We start from the raw sequence: 24,223 nt of genomic DNA on the forward strand, positions 1-24,223 counted from the left end.
ACAAAATAAATTGACGTTACCCAATTATTTGCTTGATTGCGTTCACAGGCACATGTATAGAGAAAACCATACAGTAGTATAACTGCACAAGGTTGTTACGAGTAGTTAAGTCTGCTACAGTGACCAGTGCAGGTTGTTGCTCGCAAGTCTGCCACAGTGACCAGTGCAGGTTGTTGCTCGCAGGTCTGCCACAGTGACCAGTGCAGGTTGTTGCTCGCATGTCTGCTACAGTGACCAGTGCAGGTTGTTGCTCGCAAGTCTGCCACAGTGACCAGTGCAGGTTGTTGCTCGCAAGTTTGCTACAGTGACCAGTGCAGGTTGTTGCTCGCAAGTCTGCCACAGTGACCAGTGCAGGTTGTTGCTCGCAAGTCTGCTACAGTGACCAGTGCAGGTTGTTGCTCGCATGTCTGCCACAGTGACCGGTGCAGGTTGTTGCTCGCAAGTCTGCTACAGTGACCAGTGCAGGTTGTTGCTCGCAAGTAGTCAAGTCTGCTACAGTGACCGGTGCAGGTTGTTGCTCACAAGTCTGCTACAGTGACCAGTGCAGGTTGTTGCTCGCAAGTCTGCCACAGTGACCAGTGCAGGTTGTTGCTCGCAAGAAGTCAAGTCTGCCACAGTGACCGGTGCAGGTTGTTGCTCGCAAGTCTGCTACAGTGACCAGTGCAGGTTGTTGCTCGCAAGTCTGCTACAGTGACCAGTGCAGGTTGGTGCTCGCAAGTCTGCTACAGTGATCAATGCAGGTTGTTGCTCGCAAGTCTGCTACAGTGACCAGTGCAGGTTGTTGCTCGCAAGTCTGCTACAGTGACCAGTGCAGGTTGTTGCTCGCAAGTAGTCAAGTCTGCTACAGTGACCAGTGCAGGTTGTTGCTCGCAAGTAGTCAAGTCTGCTACAGTGACCAGTACAGGTTGTTGCTCGCAAGTAGTCAAGTCTGCTACAGTGACCAGTGCAGGTTGTTGCTCGCAAGGAGTCAAGTCTGCTGTTTTCAGGGTATGCGACATGGTACACATTTGTAAGAGCATTTAAGCGAAAGTATCTTCAAAAACGCATTGGTGTAAATATATCAAACAGACTGGACCCAAGTGAGTAACATTATGTTGACCACCCAAATAATACAATCAATCCTCAATGTGAATGATGTCTTCTAACACCACGGTGTAATGCACAAGGACTGTGCTCCTATTTACCCGATGCCTTCTCCAAGGCTGAACACACGTCCACACAAAACAGAACACAACGCCGGGGGGACGAGACCTGGGATTTGCTCACGTTTCGACCCAGGAACGAACAGTAGTAAACACACATCACTCAAAGATTTGGTTTCACAGAAATGAAGGCATCAGCATGACCTTGGATTCACAGATATGACGGCATCAACATGACCTTGGTTTCACAGAAATGACGGCACCAACATGACCTTGGTTTCACAGAAATGACGGCACCAACATGATCTTGGTTTCACAGAAATGATGGCATCAAATGACATTGGTTTCACAGAAATGACGGCACCAACATGACCTTGGTTTTACAGAAATGACGGCACCAACATGATCTTGGTTTCACAGATATGACGGCACCAACATGACCTTGGTTTCACAAAAATGACGGCACCAACATGACCTTGGTTTCACAGAAATGACGGCACCAACATGATCTTGGTTTCACAGAAATGATGGCACCAATTTTACCTTGGTTTCACAGAAATGACGGCACCAATATAACCTTGGTTTCACAGATTTGAGAACACTTATCTTGGTTTTGCAGATGTGACGGCACGAACATGACTTTGCTTTCACATATATGACAACACTGCTCTTGGTTTCACAGAAATGACGGCACCAACATGACCTTGGTTTCACAGAAATGACGGCACCAACATGACCTTGGTTTCACAGAAATGACGGCACCAACATGATCTTGGTTTCACAGAAATGATGGCATCAAATGACATTGGTTTCACAGAAATGACGGCACCAACATGACCTTGGTTTTACAGAAATGACGGCACCAACATGATCTTGGTTTCACAGATATGACGGCACCAACATGACCTTGGTTTCACAAAAATGACGGCACCAACATGACCTTGGTTTCACAGAAATGACGGCACCAACATGATCTTGGTTTCACAGAAATGATGGCACCAATTTTACCTTGGTTTCACAGAAATGACGGCACCAATATAACCTTGGTTTCACAGATTTGAGAACACTTATCTTGGTTTTGCAGATGTGACGGCACGAACATGACTTTGCTTTCACATATATGACAACACTGCTCTTGGTTTCACAGAAATGACGGCACCAACATGACCTTGGTTTCACAGAAATGACGGCACCAACATGACCTTGGTTTTACAGAAATGACGGCACCAGCATGACCTGTTTTACAGAAATGACGGCACCAACATGATCTTGGTTTCACAGATATGACAACACTGACATTTGTTTTACAGATGTGACGGCACCAATATGACCTTTGTTTCACAGAAATGACGGCACCAACATGACCTTGGTTTCGCAGAAGTGACGGCACCAATATGACATTGGTTTCCCAGATATGATGGCACCAATATAACCTTGGTTTCACAGAAATGACGGCACCAACATGATCTTGGTTTTACAGAAATGATGGCACCAATATGACCTTTGTTTCACAGAAATGACAGCACCAACATGACCTTGGTTTTACAGATATGACGGAAACAACATGACCTTGGTTTCACAGATTTGAAAACGCTTACCTTGGTTTTACAGATATTACGGCACCGATATAACCTTGGTGTTACAGACATGATCACACTAACCTTGGTTTTACAGAAAGGACGGCACCGACATGACCTTGGTTTCACAGAAGTGACGGCACCAACAAGACCTTGGTTTTACAGAAATGACGGCACCAACAAGACCTTGGTTTCACAGATATGACGGCACCAACAAGACCTTGGTTTCACAGATATGACGGTACAAGCATGACCTTGGTTTCACAGATATGACGGTACAAACATGACCTTGGTCAACAGATATGACGGCACCAATATGACCTTGGTTTCACAAAAATGACGGCACCAACATGACCTTGGTTTCACAGATTTGAGAACATTTATCTTGGTTTTACAGATGTGACGGCACCAACATGACCTTGCTTTCACATATATGACAACACTGACCTTGGTTTCACAGAAATGACGGCACCAATATGACCTTGATTTCACAGAAAAGACGGCACCATCATGACCTTGGTTTTACAGAAATGACGGCACCAACATGACCTCTGTTTTACAGATGTGACGGCACCAACATGATCTTGGTTTTACAGATATGACGGCACCAATATGACCTTGGTTTTACAGAAATGACAGCTCCAATATGACCTTGGTTTCACAGAAATGACGGCACCAACATGACCTTGGTTTTACAGTTATGACGGAAACAACATGACCTTGGTTTCACAGATTTGAAAACGCTTACCTTGGTTTTACAGATATTACGGCACCGATATAACCTTGGTGTTACAGACATGATCACACTAACCTTGGTTTTACAGTGAAGACGGCACCGACATAACCTTGGTTTCAAAGATACGATGACACTGACCTTGGTTACACAGATATGACGGCACCGACATGACCTAAGTCGAGAGATATGACGGCTCCAATATGACCTCGGACTCACAGAAATGACGTCACCAACAAGACCTTGGTTTCACATATATGACAGCACCAGCATGACCTTGGTTTCAGGGATATGACGGTACCAACATGACCTTGGTCAACAGATATGACGACACCAATATAACCTTGGTTTCACAGATACGACGACACTGACCTTGGTTTCACAGATATGACCACTATATCCGGACGGACAGTGACATTTGTAGCTGTCGATGAGGCTGGCGCATGCGCCGTCGTGGAGGCAAGGGTTGTGGAGGCACTCGTCATATTTCTTCTCACAGTCGGCGCCGTGGTAGCCTGGGCAGGAGCAGGAATAGTTACAACAGTATCTGCACACACGTCCCAACAACATGAATCTACACACAGCTCACTGATTTAATGACGTCACTCTTAGCCTATACAGATTGCCATCAGTTCCAAAGCTGGCTTATAATGTATTTATATTCATTTCGAAATAAAGAACCTTTTTTTTTTAAAATTTATTTTCATTCTAATGGGTTGCACATCTTACGTCTGTGACCCGGCGTGTCTGTATGCGTGTATATAGCTATGTGCGTCTGTCTGCGTGTCTGTCTGCGTGTCTGGAGGTTCTACTACACCAAATCAGAATCAGTAGTTCAACAAGCAGTTTTCGTGGAGCCATCAGTGCAGATTGAATCATTTGGCAGTTGTGATTGGATGATGTTGAGCTAGATTTTTATGTTTTTGAAATGTTCATCCATCTAGAAATTAAAACATGTTTTTTTCTGTATTCAGTGGTGTCTTTTTGACATGATGACTTATGCTGAATGTGACCTAAGATATTTTCAAGTAAGTGACATTTGGTGCGGAACTGGTGGTGGTGTGTTTAGCTTTCTGTACTCGGAAAAGGAGCTGGCTAAGCTAGTCATTTCTTTCTTTTATTGCTGCTCTGAGGCCAAGCTGTACACACAAGTACAGGGAGTAGCTGTTGAATGCTTAGCTATTTAACCAAATATATACGTTAGCTCACCTGGAACACAGTAACACTCATATCCGGCTATTCTGTCCACGCACATGCCGCCATGTTCGCAGGGGTCGTCCGCGCACTCGTTGACGTCCACCTCGCAGTGAGACCCCGTGTAACCAGGGAGACACGTGCACGTGAAATGCGTTGCATTCCCGTTACACGTGCCGTTGTTTTTACAAAGGTCAAGGTCACAAAGATCGTCAACCCTTTCCTCGCACAGAGCGCCCCGGTAGCCTGTCCCAACAACAACACAATGATCACATCTTATTTTCAAACCAAATACAATTTGGTAACGTTCTCATCTAATCAAGGATGCTATTTGATTCAAGCAGAGTCATCTGAATCCTGCGAACTGCATCCAATCTAATGCATCATTCTATTGTCAGTCTTAAGTAGGACGACACGACGAATTGTAGCCCTTGGCATAGGCTCGGATTTCAGGAGAAATGTCTTAGAAATGTCGATTGTGATAAGGGCTTTTACGCTTCTGTCCAACTGCATGCAGAACCACTGCTAGGATATTGATACATCAGAACGACATTGAGGAACGTTGCATTTAATGTGTTCAGTCAGGACCCATCTGTGTAGGTCGTGTGTGTGTGTGTGTGTGTGCGCGCGTGCGCGCGGGGGTGGGGGGGGGGGGCACCTAATTTCACCCTGACTATACATGGTATCAAGTGTTACATAGCTATAATATTGGCAACGGGCGCCATTGAGCGCCATCTTGATCGTTAACGTAAATATTTACACCAAAGCAAGACCACACTTGCAATAGCCCTGTTTCAACTTAACTACCTAATATTTAATTAACAAACAACCGGATCAATTTTCAGACACATGTCGGCGGTCCGTATGTAACAAAGTGTGGCCCTGACCAACAGGTGGTGGAGGTTATCAGTAGCGCCTCAACGTCGGATGACGACGTCACGTCACCATCCAAGTTAGGACCACCGGGTCAAACAGTCGCCCCGACAAGCAGCAGAAGGACGCGCACGAACCCGGGATCGGCACATGGGGATTATATTAACTGATCTCACGCGCGAAGATCCGGGGTAGAGTAGGTCTTCAGCAACCCATTCATGCCGTAAAAGGTGACTATGCTTGTCGTAAGAGGCAGCTAACGGAACTGAGTGGTCAGGCTCGCTGACTTGCTTGATGCGTGTCATGCATATTCCAAATGTGTAGATCGATACTCATGATGTCAATAACAAACAAACACGCAAACATACAATCTGATTTAAGATACATAGATAGAGTCCAGGTATTTCAGATAAGTGTATATAAGATCTCTGTGACGATCTCAGATATAGCTGAACATTCTACGACGGCATATAACAGGAATATTGCTGAGTGTCGCTTTCAACAACGAACAAACAAACAACCAACCAACCAAACAACCACCCAAACACATGAACGCTGTACAGGTCTTACCGAGTCTGCAGCTACACTGGAAGCCCCGCTTGTCGTTGTTTTTGTGTTTGCACTGACCGCCACCGTAGCATGGTTCACTCAGGCAGGAGTCGTACTCGTCGCAGTAGTCGCCCCTGAAGTTGCCGCAGCAGGAGCAGGTAAAGTTGGCCTGTAATTAAACCATACTGATGACGTCACGATGTTGCTGTTGCAGTTCAATCAGGGATTCACTGGTCATTCTGAACAAGCTTCAAACATGGAGAACAGACGTAGCCATATGCTATAGTATGGATATCTGCCATGATACCGAGGCTAACTGTAAAACATGGCTCAAGTCGGAGGAAGCACTTGATTCTCGGTGATTATTGTGTTTATTGTATTTGTTGTTTGTGTTAGTTGTGTTAATTGTGTTTGTTGTTTCTTGTTCATTATTTTTGTTGTTTATTGTGTTTATTATTTGTGGTATGTATTGTGTTCTGTTTATTGTGTTTGTTGTTTATTGTGTTTATTCTGTTTGTTGTTTATTGTGTTTATGGTATTTGATGTTTATTGTGTTTGTGCTTGTGGTGTATATTATGTATGTTTGTTTGCTTTGTTTATTGTGTTTGTGTTTGTTATGTTTATTGTTTATTGTGTTTTTGTGTTTGTTGTTTATCCATAAATATTTATTCATGATTTTTCCATCATTGAAAAATCGACACGTCTTTCAGGACCACTCTCTACAGTTGTGGCCAGTCTCTACATTGCCTCGATATCATCATGAAAGTCGTACAGATCCAATAAGATATTGCCATTTATCGTCGGCGAGGTAAAAACGTACATTAAACAATCCCTAGAGATAAAAATCTGATACTTAAGCAGATGGAAATTTACCCTCCCAGATGAAAACCTAATAGTTATTGACTTGATCGTAGGCTTGGAACAGACATATAGGGTCAAGAATTATTAGTAAGACCGAAGGCTGTGTCGCCTGGTGGTGTAAGCGACAACGATGACTGGTATCTACATTTGATGATGTTGTGTGCAGGACGGTAATGTTAGCATGTCCAACAACAGCCGTGTACTTATGTCATCAGTGTGCGGCCTTGTACATAGCCCTGATCACAGGGTGTTGGTTGTCCAGACAGACTTGTACATACATGTAGCCTTGATCACAGGGTGTTGGTTGTCCAGACAGACTTGTACACAATCCTGATCACAGGGTGTTGGTTGTCCACACAGACTTGTACACAATCCTCATCACAGGGTGTTGGTTGTCCAGACAGACTTGTACACAGCCCTCATCACAGGGTGTTGGTTGTCCAGACAGACTTGTATACAACCCTCATCACAGGGTGTTGGTTGTCCAGACAGACTTGTACACAGCCCTCATCACAGGGAACTGGTTGTCCATATAGTATAACAATGTAAAGAGGTGCCTATGCACCAGTGTAATAATGCAATGTGTTTGTTTGTTGTTTCAAGCCGCAGTGTGGACATCTCCCCTACAATATAGAACTGCCTAAGTCACACATTAACTCCAATTCTGAGTCGAGTGATTGACATTGCGAGCAGCGATCCGTCGGGGTATGATGACACGCAAGTCACCGATCCATTTCGTCGCCTCTCACGACCAGCAGAGGCTGCTGAGGACGTCGTCTAACCCGGAATCCCCGATGGGTGAATGCAGTAATGTCCAAGTCGGCTAATGTCCACGTATGTCAGTCTAGATCAACGGGCATATTTCAGGCTTGACTGTTATTACAGACAGGGGACCACAGACGGCGCTTCCTACATATTGCCTCAGAATAACATCTAATTACAAGTTGTAATTTTCTGTCAATCACTGTGGGTCTGTCCGATCGGTGTGGGCTGACGGAATGTAATCAGAGTGCACGGTAGCACTTGTAGGGCTGGCAGGAAGACCTGCAGCTGCGCTGGGTGAGAATTACCGAGGTCCAGACGGGAATCAACAGGTATCGTGGCCCTGACTATGTTTGTTTAAAGGATCATGACTTTTTGTGCGAAAACCTAGTTCTACCGCATCGCACAACCCACGTCTACACCCCAACCTCACCATGACTCTCACTTCACCGTACAACCCACGTCTACACCCCAACCTCAACATGACTCTCACTGCACCGCACAACCCACGTCTACACCCCAACCTCACCATGACTCTCACTTCACCGTACAACCCACGTCTACACCCCAACCTCAACATGACTCTCACTGCACCGCACAACCCACGTCTACACCCTAACATCAGCGTGACACTCACTTCACCGCACAACCCACGTCTACACCCCAACCTCACCATGACTCTCACTTCACCGTACAACCCACGTCTACACCCCAACCTCAACATGACTCTCACTGCACCGTACAACCCACGTCTACACCCTAACATCAGCGTGAGTACTTTAGGCAGTTTTATATGCTTGGAGTGGTGCCCATGCCACATCAGAGAATGGAGGTAACATCCGCCTGTAGACTGTTCTTTTTTGTCGGAGATGTGTCCATCACACTGCAGGATATGGAGGTATGTGTGTGTTTGTTGTTTCACGTAGCACCCAGTAATGTTCCAACTTCACGACGGAGATCTCTAGATTATTGAGTCTGGACCAGACAATCCTGTGAGTCATATTAGTAGCAACGATGCGCGCTGTCGGGGAAGTCTCCAAGTCTGACAGCCACTCCATTCAGTCACCTCGCGCCTTGAGTTCACGTCTGTGGCCAGTGGTGTGCTGTCCCTGAGACATCCATCATGCGATCCTGGCTACACGTACCGTCGGACGCTATCGCACATAGCATCAGCTTCACATGATTGACGTCACGTCGTATCAAACTGGTCTGCCTCGACTCGCATTACCATGTCTCTTCTCAAGCAATACATTGATCGCGAGACTTCATATGACAGAAAAATAATAACGCAAACACTTAAGGCGTCTTTAAAATGATGCAGGAGTCTTCATCCCTGTCATGATGACGAATGAGGCTGAGCACGCGTGATGGACACACGGTCACACTCCTACGGCAGAGAGTCGGGGCGAGCCAGTAAACCTTACTGGACACATACTTATAGTCTGAATTACAGACCCTGATACAAATATATCAAATATAGCCCATGCAAGTCTATAATGTTTGGAAATCCTAGATTACTGCAGTATCAGGAAAGTTAAGAGTGTCTCCTGGCTCCCTTTCATTATACTTTTATTAGGATATTTCAACAACTGTTTTTTTTCTGTACGATATGTTCATTTCAGAGACGAGATGTTTGTCTAACACACTGACGTCTTGCCCAACAACAGATCGCAAACAAAAGCGTGTTGGGCATATTTTTAACGTAAGCCAAAACATACAATTAAATGTGAATGATATTGTTTCCCTTTGTAGATTGTGAATACTGTACAGTCCTGTACGTCAGTGATAATTACCTCCCCCTTCCTCGTGACACAGAAGCCTTGACCTTCACATGATGGGCCGTCTCCATGGTGACAATTGTTGTCCTTCACAGTGACGTTTAGGCGGAGACCGAACTCACAGCGGATCAGAGGGTCGTCATCCATGTCAACTGTAACAACATCGGGTAGCGACACATCAGTAACAACATCTCGGTAACGATATCTTAGTTTGTCTGTTTGCTTGTTTTTATCATTATTATTATTATTGTTATCATTGACAGATCAAAATACAAAAATGCAGCAAAGGGGGTTTGGGTGATTATGGCACAGTCAGACTGGTCGGGCTCATCATCAGCTCAGGGCCCTTGCCCCCTCTACACGCAGCCCAGACAGCGAATGGGACTTCTCCCAGGAAGTGCTGCCTAGTCGAACCCACCCAGAACTTTTCGGAGATTATTGTTGTTATTGTTAGTGTTTTAGTTTCTGTATTGGAGGCTGGCACGTGGGCACTGTGAGCTAGGTGTTATTACATCAAGGTACATAGGAGTTTAGATTCTTTTTTATATTTCAGTCCTCATCGCAGACAATCTCAAATTATCTCGCCATATAGCAATCATAACCTACACACTGCTCACAGATGCCCACATACACGTATGTCTAAAGTCAGTGGATACGTATTTCTTGAAATCACTTGGGGCAATCTTGGGCGGTCTTACCAATGAAATAATGCACTCCCACCGGAAGTAGCTCGGTTGGGATTGCAAATGTCTGATTGCTCTCCTCGTGCAGCACGGGCACCCCGTGGCTCTTGTTGCACGTGCGGAACGACGTCTCGTCCACTTTGAAAGGCAAAATTGGGAAGTTGAGGCCGTCAAACTGGCTCGGGGCGAATCTGGATACAATGGAAATTGTGTTATGAATAATGGATGTTCCTGAGATAATCTTTGTCGGAATAATACAAGATAACAACCAATAGTTATGTCCAGGCACTACTGGCGAACAGGCGGAACGTGCCTCAGACGTGCGACAATGGGGGCACAGAAAGTGGCCCTATCAGAAAGTGATTATTAATGTTCTATATATATGTCCAGATCACACCCATCCTTGTTATTATTTTTTTGAAACAGGAAATGTCATTACATATTGAGTATATTTTGATGTAACATCCGCCATCGTTTCCTTTCATCCACTGCCGTCAATCTGGACACGTGACTTACCTGACCATTTGGGACGGAGCTGTCGAGCATGCGCAATGCGGAGTACATTCGTTTTGCCTCTTTCCGCATGACCGCAAACTATTGTGTTAAGCACGTTATTTGCATAACATCAACGTGATTTTGTTCAACCTGATTACCAGTGTGTTTTGGGAGGTTTTGTAGGGGCGGTCGGGTAGCCTAGGGGTTAAAGCGTTCGCTCGTCACGCCGAAGACCCGGGTTTGATTCTCGACATGGGTACAATGTGTGAAGCCCATTTGTGGTGTCCCCCGCCGTGATATTGATGGAATATTGCTAAAAGCGGCGTAAAACCAAACTCACTGGGAGGTTTTGCAGTCTCCATATGATAATAGTGACCTTGACCTCATGTTCAAACACAGCTGATTATTTTCACGTGACTATAGTTAATCTGTCATGGTGGTTGGGTGAGTATTGCAAGACACGGTCTTCTATTATCGGGGGTTCTTTACGCGTTTTGAGTGGCATAAATTCTTCAATGATCATGTCATCATCTGAGCAGATTTTCTTTCAGTGTATCCCCGTCCATCAGTGTTTTTGTATTTGAATCTGCGACTTCGTCCGACAGTATTACTGTATTTCAATCTGCGACTTCGTCCATCAGTGTTTTTGTATTTCAATCTGCGACTTCGTCCGACAGTATTACTGTATTTCAATCTGCGTGTCCGTCCGTTAATTATTATTTGTATTTCAATCTGCGTGTCCGTCCGTAGCTTAGCTATCCCAGCCCCGTGGCTGGCGAGTATTGTGATTTGATTATTGGTCCGCTCGGCAGTGGTGCCCCGTCTGGACTCGAACACTCACACACCAGGTAATCCTACTGACAGCTCTCCTGCAGTCTGACGTTAATGATAACCTAAACAGGCAATCACTTCTATCGGTGGCAAACGTGATTGACAATATTTGTTTAACCTGACGCTAATGACGACGCACAGAGCGTAACGTATGGCAGGCTCACCGAGCACACGAGGGCCACATTGGAGTCGTCGGTAATTACGGAGTTGCGCAAACCACGCGTAGGTAGGATGGGGGAGGGAGGGAGGGATTGAGGTGGGGGGGATGGGAGGGGGTTGACTGAGTTGCACAAGCGACGCGAGGTTGGGAGGGTGAGAGAGAGGGAGGGATGGAGAGAGGGGGGGGGGACAGTTGCACAAACGACGCGAGGGTGGAATGTAGGGTTGGAAGAAGAGGGAGAGAGAGAGGGAGAGAGGGAGGGAAGGAGAAGAGGGTGTACTCACGGCAATACCCACGGTGCATTCACATTACCTTCAGCGTACTCACGGCAATACCAGAGATTAGAATATTAAATTTCCTATCTAATGATGTAAATGTATATGCAGATATTAAATCGGTTTGAAAACAAGACACTTCTAAGTGTTGTCCGAGAATTTATTCTGCGTTGAAAAACAGTACATTTCTCCGCTTTTTATCGTACACCGATAAAAGTGCTGTGCGACTTTTTTTTAAAATTTTGCTGTTTTACAGAAACTGTGAGCGAAAAAAATACAGCATTATATATATACAGCCATAAATATATAACAAATGAATTTATATGCTTATGTATAACGTAATACATTCAATACAAAAAATAGGCTGCCGTAAATGACGAAAACGGATTTTCGTCTATGACGTCAAAAGACGACAGAGGTGTACACGCGTACAAAGACAAGGGCCATAACTCCGCTATACTTAGCACTAGTTTATTGTAACTCTGGTCACTTGATAAGGACAATATATTTTCGTGTTGATTTGTTCACGTGGAGGCAAACTAGTCCAACACAAATATTGATATTGAAACTATACGTTTAGGTATGAATTATAAAGTAAAGTACTTCATAAAAGAGAAAGTGAAAGCGAAATGGATGGCCCTATCTAACCTATAACGCAGTCCTTAGATTCCAACATTCTCCTGATTGTGTAAGTGTAATTTTGACTACTGTTGCACCATTATAAATGGAGCACTAGCCTTTTCATCATGGCTGGTTTTATGGCATTGACAACGTCGGAGAAGGATGACACTGGTATTTCGATTGATATATATATCTCCTACACTTCGCTCATGGTATGGAAAATCTCGATAGTATGTATATAACGGAGTTTTACGCCTTTTCGACACAAAATGAAATGACTGCTTTTACATTGTAAATACATTCTTGAGGGGACTTTCGTTGATTCAGGAATCTTATTTACATGAATATGATATGTAAGTAATCAGAAACATTCTGACAATCTGTGTACTGTTATTTGTTGTTATATTTTTCATTGAAACCAAGAGAAATAGTCAGAAATTCCAATAAATGCCGTTGTCGTTGTGCGTCAGTCATGGCGTCACGCAGGACGGAAACTTTGACTATTTCTGTTGAATTTATCAACTCATTGCAACTTTTCTATTTTTAATACCGTAATTCTTCCTAAGATTCTCTTCTCATCCACAATCTAAAAATGTTTAGCAAATGTATGTGACGAACAGACAAATGGAAAACTCAAAATAGGGGGACATGCTACATTGTGTTAAGGCTTGACTTAGTAATTTGTTCGGTTTATTGAGGTATGAATCGAAAAACCGACGTGCAAACTGTATGAATCCGCGTAGCTAGGCTAACTCTGTCTGCATGGTGGGCTAACTGTGTTGGCCTGTGTGTTAGGCTATCTCTGTTAGTCTGTGTGTTAGGCTGACTGTGTTAGGCTAACTGTGTTAGTCTGTGTGTTAGGCTGACTGTGTTAGTCTGTGTGTTAGGCTGACTGTGTTTGTCTGTGTGTTAGGCTAACTGTGTTAGTCTGTGTGTTAGGCTGACTGTGTTAGTCTGTGTGTTAGGCTGACTGTGTTAGTCTGTGTGTTAGGCTGACTGTGTTAGTCTGTGTGTTAGGCTGACTGTGTTAGTCTGTGTGTTAGGCTGACTGTGTTAGTCTGTGTGTTAGGCTAACTGTGTTAGTCTGTGTGTTAGCTTACTTGACCTGCTATTTACTTCCACACGGGTATCAGCACAGCGCACAACGGCACTACATGTCCTTGATACAGTTGGACATTAACCGTAACGTCACACTGAGCAGTCAGAGCGCGTCTGTATGACGTCATACTGGGCAGTGAGGCCGTCTGTATGACATAATATTGGGCAGTGAGACCGTCTGTATGACGTCACACTGGGCAGTGAGGCCGTCTGTATGACGTCACACTGGGCAGTGAGGCCGTCTGTATGATCGCATACTGAGCAGTGAGGCCGTCTGTATGACGTCATACTGGGCAGTGAGGCCGACTGTATGACGCTTTGCAACGCACCCTTAAGTACGCACACACATATTCCACGGCAACGATGTATATTTGGGCAGGACTTACTATAAATGAATTTGTCCTCCAACTATATATTCTGTACCGTCAGCCTTGCTTGACAACGGTATAAAGATCAATACCGAAACATCGCATTTGCAGTAATTAAAGAAGTTGTTATCCATACATTGTGTCTACTTGTAGGACTTACTGCAGGTTGACGCCCCTCTGTATCTCCACGGGGGACAGTTGAGGTTCAATGAAGTCGTTCGGTCGATCTGTGAAGCCGAAGCAGGACTGGACGGTGTGGCACGTCAGCTGCAACATAAAACATCTACGTCAGTACAGAACATCATCATCTATATATTCAGTACCACCTGTAAGTGTCAGTGGTAGTGTACACCTGTAAGTGTAGGTGGTAGTGTGCACCTGTAAGTGTAGGTGGTAGTGTGCACCTGTAAGTGTAGGTGGTAGTGTGGACCTGTAAGTGTAGGTGGTAGTGTGCACCTGTAAGTGTAGGTGGTAGTTCGCACCTGTAAGTGTCAGTGGTAGTGTACACCTGTAAGTGTAGGTGGTAGTGTACACCTGTAAGTGTAGGTGGTAGTGTACACCTGTAAGTGTAGGTGGTAGTGTACACCTGTAAGTGTAGGTGGTAGTGTACACCTGTAAGTGTAGGTGGTAGTGTGCACCTGTAAGTGTCAGTGGTAGTGTACACCTGTAAGTGTAGGTGGTAGTGTGCACCTGTAAGTGTCAGTGGTAGTGTACACCTGTAAGTGTCAGTGGTAGTGTGCACCTGTAAGTGTAGGTGGTAGTGTGGACCTGTAAGTGTCAGTGGTAGTGTGCACCTGTAAGTGTCAGTGGTAGTGTGCACCTGTAAGTGTCAGTGTTAGTGTGCACCTGTAAGTGTAGGTGGTAGTGTACACCTGTAATTGTAGGTGGTAGTGTACACCTGTAATTGTAGGTGGTAGTGTACACCTGTAATTGTAGGTGGTAGTGTACACCTGTAAGTGTCAGTGGTAGTGTACACCTGTAAGTGTCAGTGGTAGTGTGCACCTGTAAGTGTAGGTGGTAGTGTACACCTGTAAGTGTAGGTGGTAGTGTGCACCTGTAAGTGTAGGTGGTAGTGTGGACCTGTAAGTGTAGGTGGTAGTGTGCACCTGTAAGTGTAGGTGGTAGTGTGCACCTGTAAGTGTCAGTGGTAGTGTACACCTGTAAGTGTAGGTGGTAGTGTACACCTGTAAGTGTAGGTGGTAGTGTACACCTGTAGGTGTAGGTGGTAGTGTACACCTGTAAGTGTAGGTGGTAGTGTACACCTGTAAGTGTCAGTGGTAGTGTACACCTGTAAGTGTAGGTGGTAGTGTGCACCTGTAAGTGTCAGTGGTAGTGTACACCTGTAAGTGTCAGTGGTAGTGTGCACCTGTTAGTGTAGGTGGTAGTGTGGACCTGTAAGTGTCAGTGGTAGTGTGCACCTGTAAGTGTCAGTGTTAGTGTGCACCTGTAAGTGTAGGTGGTAGTGTACACCTGTAATTGTAGGTGGTAGTGTACACCTGTAATTGTAGGTGGTAGTGTACACCTGTAATTGTAGGTGGTAGTGTACACCTGTAAGTGTCAGTGGTAGTGTACACCTGTAAGTGTCAGTGTTAGTGTGCACCTGTAAGTGTAGGTGGTAGTGTACACCTGTAGGTGTAGGTGTTAGTGTGCACCTGTAAGTGTAGGTGGTAGTGTACACCTGTAAGTGTAGGTGGTAGTGTACACCTGTAAGTGTAGGTGGTAGTGTACACCTGTAAGTGTAGGTGGTAGTGTACACATGTAAGTGTAGGTGGTAGTGTACACCTGTAAGTGTCAGTGGTAGTGTACACCTGTAGGTGTAGGTGTTAGTGTGCACCTGTAAGTGTCAGTGGTAGTGTACACCTGTAGGTGTAGGTGTTAGTGTGCACCTGTAAGTGTAGGTGGTAGTGTACACCTGTAAGTGTAGGTGGTAGTGTACACCTGTAAGTGTAGGTGGTAGTGTACACCTGTAAGTGTAGGTGGTAGTGTACACCTGTAAGTGTAGGTGGTTGTGTGCACCTGTAAGTGTCAGTGGTAGTGTCCACCTGTAAGTGTAGGTGGTAGTGTACACCTGTAAGTGTAGGTGGTAGTGTACACCTGTAAGTGTAGGTGTTAGTGTGCACCTGTAAGTGTAGGTGTTAGTGTGCACCTGTTAGTGTAGGTGGTAGTGTGCACCTGTTAGTGTAGGTGGTAGTGTACACCTGTAAGTGTCAGTGGTAGTGTGCACCTGTAATTGTAGGTGGTAGTGTACACCTGTAAGTGTAGGTGGTAGTGTACACCTGTAAGTGTCAGTGGTAGTGTACACCTGTAATTGTAGGTGGTAGTGTACACCTGGAAGTGTAGGTGGTAGTGTACACCTGTAAGTGTAGGTGGTAGTGTACACCTGTAAGTGTCAGTGGTAGTGTGCACCTGTAAGTGTCAGTGGTAGTGTGCACCTGTAAGTGTAGGTGGTAGTGTGCACCTGTAAGTGTAGGTGGTAGTGTGCACCTGTAAGTGTAGGTGGTAGTGTACACCTGTAAGTGTAGGTGGTAGTGTGCACCTGTAAGTGTAGGTGGTAGTGTACACCTGTAAGTGTAGGTGGTAGTGTACACCTGTAAGTGTAGGTGGTAGTGTACACCTGTAAGTGTAGGTGGTAGTGTGCACCTGTAAGTGTAGGTGGTAGTGTACACCTGTAAGTGTAGGTGGTAGTGTACACCTGTTAGTGTAGGTGGTAGTGTACACCTGTTAGTGTAGGTGGTAGTGTACACCTGTAAGTGTAGGTGGTAGTGTACACCTGTAAGTGTAGGTGGTAGTGTACTCCTCTAAGTGTAGGTGGTAGTGTACTCCTGTAAGTGTAGGTGGTAGTCTAGTCTGAGACTGTGAAAGGATTCTTCCATTTCTAACAGAATCACGTCACCGCACAATTAGCCAGATGTGTGCCCAAAATCGTAAACATAAATCCGACAATTGGGTCTCACTAATCAGATTAACCACGCATACCCACGATTCGTCCGCACAGCTTCCGGACATAATTTACTTAACTTGTTAAATGTGTCAATACCGGTCTAAACCATGCGTCTCCTTCAACAAGCTCGCTTAAATCCTGTCTCTTGGCCCGAGGCTTGCTCCTCACAGCGGCGGGAAAAAAACTGACAAAAACGTTCTATTAAACGCTATGTGTTTACTGAACACTTGAGAGCCGACATTTGGCGCTGTAGAAGAGTATTGATCATGTGGAGAGCCCACGTGGGGCCGCGCTGGCCACTACATCACTCCCCCGTCCCCGACACCTGCAGCACGCACTCCGAGATGAGGGCTCGGGTTACCCATCCATATGATTCAAGCACCACTTAATTGTCACACCCAACACAGGGTAGGGGCCCGACTTCATGATCGATCAGCCCCTGTCATATTTATCAGATCCCTGGTTGGTTCAGATGGCAAAATGGAGGTTCAAGTGCTGCCGTTATGTCTTCAGGATCTTTACAGACTTTACCAAACACAGACGCTGAAGTAATCGCTCTCATATCACTCTGGTACACACAGCCAACACAGTCAGATGCTGAAGTAATCACTCTCATATCACTCTGGTACACACAACCAACACAGTCAGATGCTGATGTAATCACACTCATACCACTCTGGTACACACACAGCCAACACAGTCAGATGCTGAAGTAATCACTCTCATATCACTCTGGTACACACAGCCAACACAGTCAGATGCTGAAGTAATCACTCTCATACCACTCTGGTACACACACACAGCAAACACAGTCAGATGCTGAAGTAATCACTCTCATACCACTCTGGTACACACACAGCCAACACAGTCAGATGCTGAAGTAATCACTCTCATACCACTCTGGTACACACACAGCAAACACAGTCAGATGCTGAAGTAATCACTCTCATACCACTCTGGTACACACACAGCCAACACAGTCAGATGCTGAAGTAATCACTCTCATATCACTCTGGTACACACAGCCAACACAGTCAGATGCTGAAGTAATCACTCTCATACCACTCTGGTACACACACAGCCAACACAGTCAGATGCTGAAGTAATCACTCTCATACCACTCTGGTACACACACACAGCAAACACAGTCAGATGCTGAAGTAATCACTCTCATACCACTCTGGTACACACACAGCCAACACAGTCAGATGCTGATGTAACCACTCTCATACCACTCTGGTACACACACACAGCCAACACAGTCAGATGCTGATGTAATCACTCTCATACCACTCTGGTACACACACAGCCAACACAGTCAGATGCTGAAGTAATCACTCTCATATCACTCTGGTACACACAGCCAACACAGTCAGATGCTGAAGTAATCACTCTCATACCACTCTGGTACACACACAGCCAACACAGTCAGATGCTGATGTAACCACTCTCATACCACTCTGGTACACACACACAGCAAACACAGTCAGATGCTGAAGTAATCACTCTCATACCACTCTGGTACACACACAGCAAACACAGTCAGATGCTGAAGTAATCACTCTCATACCACTCTGGTACACACACACACAGCCAACACAGTCAGATGCTGAAGTAATCACTCTCATACCGCTCTGGTACACACACACACAGCAAACACTGTCAGATGCTGATGTAATCACTCTCATATCACTCTGGTACACACACAGCCAACACAGTCAGATGCTGAAGTAATCACTCTCATACCACTCTGGTACACATACACACAGCAAACACTGTCAGATGCTGATGTAATCACTCTCATACCGCTCTGGTACACATACACACAGCAAACACTGTCAGATGCTGATGTAATCACTCTCATATCACTCTGGTACACACACAGCCAACACAGTCAGATGCTGAAGTAATCACTCTCATACCACTCTGGTACACATACACACAGCAAACACTGTCAGATGCTGAAGTAATCACTCTCATACCACTCTGGTACACACACAGCAAACACAGTCAGATGCTGAAGTAATCACTCTCATACCACTCTGGTACACACACAGCCAACACAGTCAGATGCTGAAGTAATCACTCTCATACCACTCTGGTACACACACAGCAAACACAGTCAGATGCTGAAGTAATCACTCTCATACCACTCTGGTACACACACAGCCAACACAGTCAGATGCTGAAGTAATCACTCTCATATCACTCTGGTACACACAGCCAACACAGTCAGATGCTGAAGTAATCACTCTCATACCACTCTGGTACACACACAGCCAACACAGTCAGATGCTGAAGTAATCACTCTCATACCACTCTGGTACACACACACAGCAAACACAGTCAGATGCTGAAGTAATCACTCTCATACCACTCTGGTACACACACAGCCAACACAGTCAGATGCTGATGTAACCACTCTCATACCACTCTGGTACACACACACAGCCAACACAGTCAGATGCTGATGTAATCACTCTCATACCACTCTGGTACACACACAGCCAACACAGTCAGATGCTGAAGTAATCACTCTCATATCACTCTGGTACACACAGCCAACACAGTCAGATGCTGAAGTAATCACTCTCATACCACTCTGGTACACACACAGCCAACACAGTCAGATGCTGATGTAACCACTCTCATACCACTCTGGTACACACACACAGCAAACACAGTCAGATGCTGAAGTAATCACTCTCATACCACTCTGGTACACACACAGCAAACACAGTCAGATGCTGAAGTAATCACTCTCATACCACTCTGGTACACACACACACAGCGAACACAGTCAGATGCTGAAGTAATCACTCTCATACCGCTCTGGTACACACACACACAGCAAACACTGTCAGATGCTGATGTAATCACTCTCATATCACTCTGGTACACACACAGCCAACACAGTCAGATGCTGAAGTAATCACTCTCATACCACTCTGGTACACATACACACAGCAAACACTGTCAGATGCTGATGTAATCACTCTCATACCGCTCTGGTACACATACACACAGCAAACACTGTCAGATGCTGATGTAATCACTCTCATATCACTCTGGTACACACACAGCCAACACAGTCAGATGCTGAAGTAATCACTCTCATACCACTCTGGTACACACACAGCAAACACAGTCAGATGCTGAAGTAATCACTCTCATACCACTCTGGTACACACACACACAGCCAACACAGTCAGATGCTGAAGTAATCACTCTCATACCGCTCTGGTACACACACACACAGCAAACACTGTCAGATGCTGATGTAATCACTCTCATATCACTCTGGTACACACACAGCCAACACAGTCAGATGCTGAAGTAATCACTCTCATACCACTCTGGTACACATACACACAGCAAACACTGTCAGATGCTGATGTAATCACTCTCATACCGCTCTGGTACACATACACACAGCAAACACTGTCAGATGCTGATGTAATCACTCTCATATCACTCTGGTACACACACAGCCAACACAGTCAGATGCTGAAGTAATCACTCTCATACCACTCTGGTACACATACACACAGCAAACACTGTCAGATGCTGAAGTAATCACTCTCATACCACTCTGGTACACACACAGCAAACACAGTCAGATGCTGAAGTAATCACTCTCATACCACTCTGGTACACACACAGCCAACACAGTCAGATGCTGAAGTAATCACTCTCATACCACTCTGGTACACACACAGCAAACACAGTCAGATGCTGAAGTAATCACTCTCATACCACTCTGGTACACACACAGCCAACACAGTCAGATGCTGAAGTAATCACTCTCATATCACTCTGGTACACACAGCCAACACAGTCAGATGCTGAAGTAATCACTCTCATACCACTCTGGTACACACACAGCCAACACAGTCAGATGCTGAAGTAATCACTCTCATACCACTCTGGTACACACACACAGCAAACACAGTCAGATGCTGAAGTAATCACTCTCATACCACTCTGGTACACACACAGCCAACACAGTCAGATGCTGATGTAACCACTCTCATACCACTCTGGTACACACACACAGCCAACACAGTCAGATGCTGATGTAATCACTCTCATACCACTCTGGTACACACACAGCCAACACAGTCAGATGCTGAAGTAATCACTCTCATATCACTCTGGTACACACAGCCAACACAGTCAGATGCTGAAGTAATCACTCTCATACCACTCTGGTACACACACAGCCAACACAGTCAGATGCTGATGTAACCACTCTCATACCACTCTGGAACACACACACAGCAAACACAGTCAGATGCTGAAGTAATCACTCTCATACCACTCTGGTACACACACAGCAAACACAGTCAGATGCTGAAGTAATCACTCTCATACCACTCTGGTACACACACACACAGCGAACACAGTCAGATGCTGAAGTAATCACTCTCATACCGCTCTGGTACACACACACACAGCAAACACTGTCAGATGCTGATGTAATCACTCTCATATCACTCTGGTACACACACAGCCAACACAGTCAGATGCTGAAGTAATCACTCTCATACCACTCTGGTACACATACACACAGCAAACACTGTCAGATGCTGATGTAATCACTCTCATACCGCTCTGGTACACATACACACAGCAAACACTGTCAGATGCTGATGTAATCACTCTCATATCACTCTGGTACACACACAGCCAACACAGTCAGATGCTGAAGTAATCACTCTCATACCACTCTGGTACACATACACACAGCAAACACTGTCAGATGCTGAAGTAATCACTCTCATACCACTCTGGTACACACACAGCAAACACAGTCAGATGCTGAAGTAATCACTCTCATACCACTCTGGTACACACACAGCCAACACAGTCAGATGCTGAAGTAATCACTCTCATACCACTCTGGTACACACACAGCAAACACAGTCAGATGCTGAAGTAATCACTCTCATACCACTCTGGTACACACACAGCCAACACAGTCAGATGCTGAAGTAATCACTCTCATATCACTCTGGTACACACAGCCAACACAGTCAGATGCTGAAGTAATCACTCTCATACCACTCTGGTACACACACAGCCAACACAGTCAGATGCTGAAGTAATCACTCTCATACCACTCTGGTACACACACACAGCAAACACAGTCAGATGCTGAAGTAATCACTCTCATACCACTCTGGTACACACACAGCCAACACAGTCAGATGCTGATGTAACCACTCTCATACCACTCTGGTACACACACACAGCCAACACAGTCAGATGCTGATGTAATCACTCTCATACCACTCTGGTACACACACAGCCAACACAGTCAGATGCTGAAGTAATCACTCTCATATCACTCTGGTACACACAGCCAACACAGTCAGATGCTGAAGTAATCACTCTCATACCACTCTGGTACACACACAGCCAACACAGTCAGATGCTGATGTAACCACTCTCATACCACTCTGGAACACACACACAGCAAACACAGTCAGATGCTGAAGTAATCACTCTCATACCACTCTGGTACACACACAGCAAACACAGTCAGATGCTGAAGTAATCACTCTCATACCACTCTGGTACACACACACACAGCGAACACAGTCAGATGCTGAAGTAATCACTCTCATACCGCTCTGGTACACACACACACAGCAAACACTGTCAGATGCTGATGTAATCACTCTCATATCACTCTGGTACACACACAGCCAACACAGTCAGATGCTGAAGTAATCACTCTCATACCACTCTGGTACACATACACACAGCAAACACTGTCAGATGCTGATGTAATCACTCTCATACCGCTCTGGTACACATACACACAGCAAACACTGTCAGATGCTGATGTAATCACTCTCATATCACTCTGGTACACACACAGCCAACACAGTCAGATGCTGAAGTAATCACTCTCATACCACTCTGGTACACATACACACAGCAAACACTGTCAGATGCTGAAGTAATCACTCTCATACCACTCTGGTACACACACACAGCAAACACTGTCAGATGCTGATGTAATCACTCTCATACCGCTCTTGTACACACACACACACAGCCATTACAGTCAGATGCTGAAGTAATCACACTCATACCACTCTGGTATACACACACACACACAGCCAACACAGTCAGATGCTGAAGTAATCACTCTCATACCACTCTGGTACACACACACACAGCCAACACAGTCAGATGCTGATGTAATCACTCTCATATCACTCTGGTACACACACAGCCAACACAGTCAGATGCTGATGTAATCACTCTCATATCACTCTGGTACACACACAGCCAACACAGTCAGATGCTGAAGTAATCACTCTCATACCACTCTGGTACACACACACAGCAAACACTGTCAGATGCTGATGTAATCACTCTCATATCACTCTGGTACACACACAGCCAACACAGTCAGATGCTGAAGTAATCACTCTCATATCACTCTGGTACACACACACACACACACAGCCAACACAGTCAGATGCTGATGTAATCACTCTCATACCACTCTGGTACACACACACAGCAAACACAGTCAGATGCTGATGTAATCACTCTCATACCACTCTGGTACACACACACACAGCCATTACAGTCAGATGCTGATGTAATCACACTCATACCACTCTGGTACACACACACACAGCCATTACAGTCAGATGCTGATGTAATCACTCTCATACCACTCTGGTACACACAGCCATTACAGTCAGATGCTGAAGTAATCACTCTCATACCACTCTGGTACACACACACACAGCCAACACAGTCAGATGCTGAAGTAATCACTCTCATACCACTCTGGTACACACACACACAGCCAACACAGTCAGATGCTGAAGTAATCACTCTCATACCACTCTGGTACACACACACACACACACAGCCAACACAGTCAGATGCTGATGTAATCACTCTCATACCACTCTGGTACACACACACACAGCCATTACAGTCAGATGCTGATGTAATCACTCTCATACCACTCTGGTACACACAGCCATTACAGTCAGATGCTGAAGTAATCACTCTCATACCACTCTGGTACACACACACACAGCCAACACAGTCAGATGCTGATGTAATCACTCTCATACCACTCTGGTACACACACACACAGCCAACACAGTCAGATGCTGATGTAATCACTCTCATATCACTCTGGTACACACACAGCCAACACAGTCAGATGCTGAAGTAATCACTCTCATATCACTCTGGTACACACAGCCAACACAGTCAGATGCTGATGTAATCACTCTCATAT

At 45.2% G+C, this 24,223-nt stretch overlaps 1 protein-coding gene across 1 annotated transcript in view; it reads right to left on the reverse strand.

The window, feature by feature from the left end:
* The window catches only part of LOC139447483 (delta and Notch-like epidermal growth factor-related receptor), a 133,321-nt gene that overhangs the window by 21,095 nt on the left and 88,003 nt on the right, over positions 1 to 24,223 (reverse strand). Inside the window, exons 2-7 of the mRNA XM_071228879.1 lie at positions 14,161 to 14,267; positions 10,168 to 10,343; positions 9,485 to 9,621; positions 6,090 to 6,237; positions 4,662 to 4,892; positions 3,825 to 3,967 (exon numbers count right to left, since the gene is read on the reverse strand). Coding sequence (XP_071084980.1) covers positions 3,825 to 3,967; positions 4,662 to 4,892; positions 6,090 to 6,237; positions 9,485 to 9,621; positions 10,168 to 10,343; positions 14,161 to 14,267 — 942 coding nt within the window. The remainder of the gene's footprint in view (positions 1 to 3,824; positions 3,968 to 4,661; positions 4,893 to 6,089; positions 6,238 to 9,484; positions 9,622 to 10,167; positions 10,344 to 14,160; positions 14,268 to 24,223) is intronic.

The sequence above is a fragment of the Haliotis cracherodii genome, unplaced genomic scaffold (assembly GCF_022045235.1).
Source record: "Haliotis cracherodii isolate W230 unplaced genomic scaffold, xgHalCrac1.p SCAF_7, whole genome shotgun sequence".
NCBI lineage: Eukaryota > Metazoa > Mollusca > Gastropoda > Lepetellida > Haliotidae > Haliotis > Haliotis cracherodii.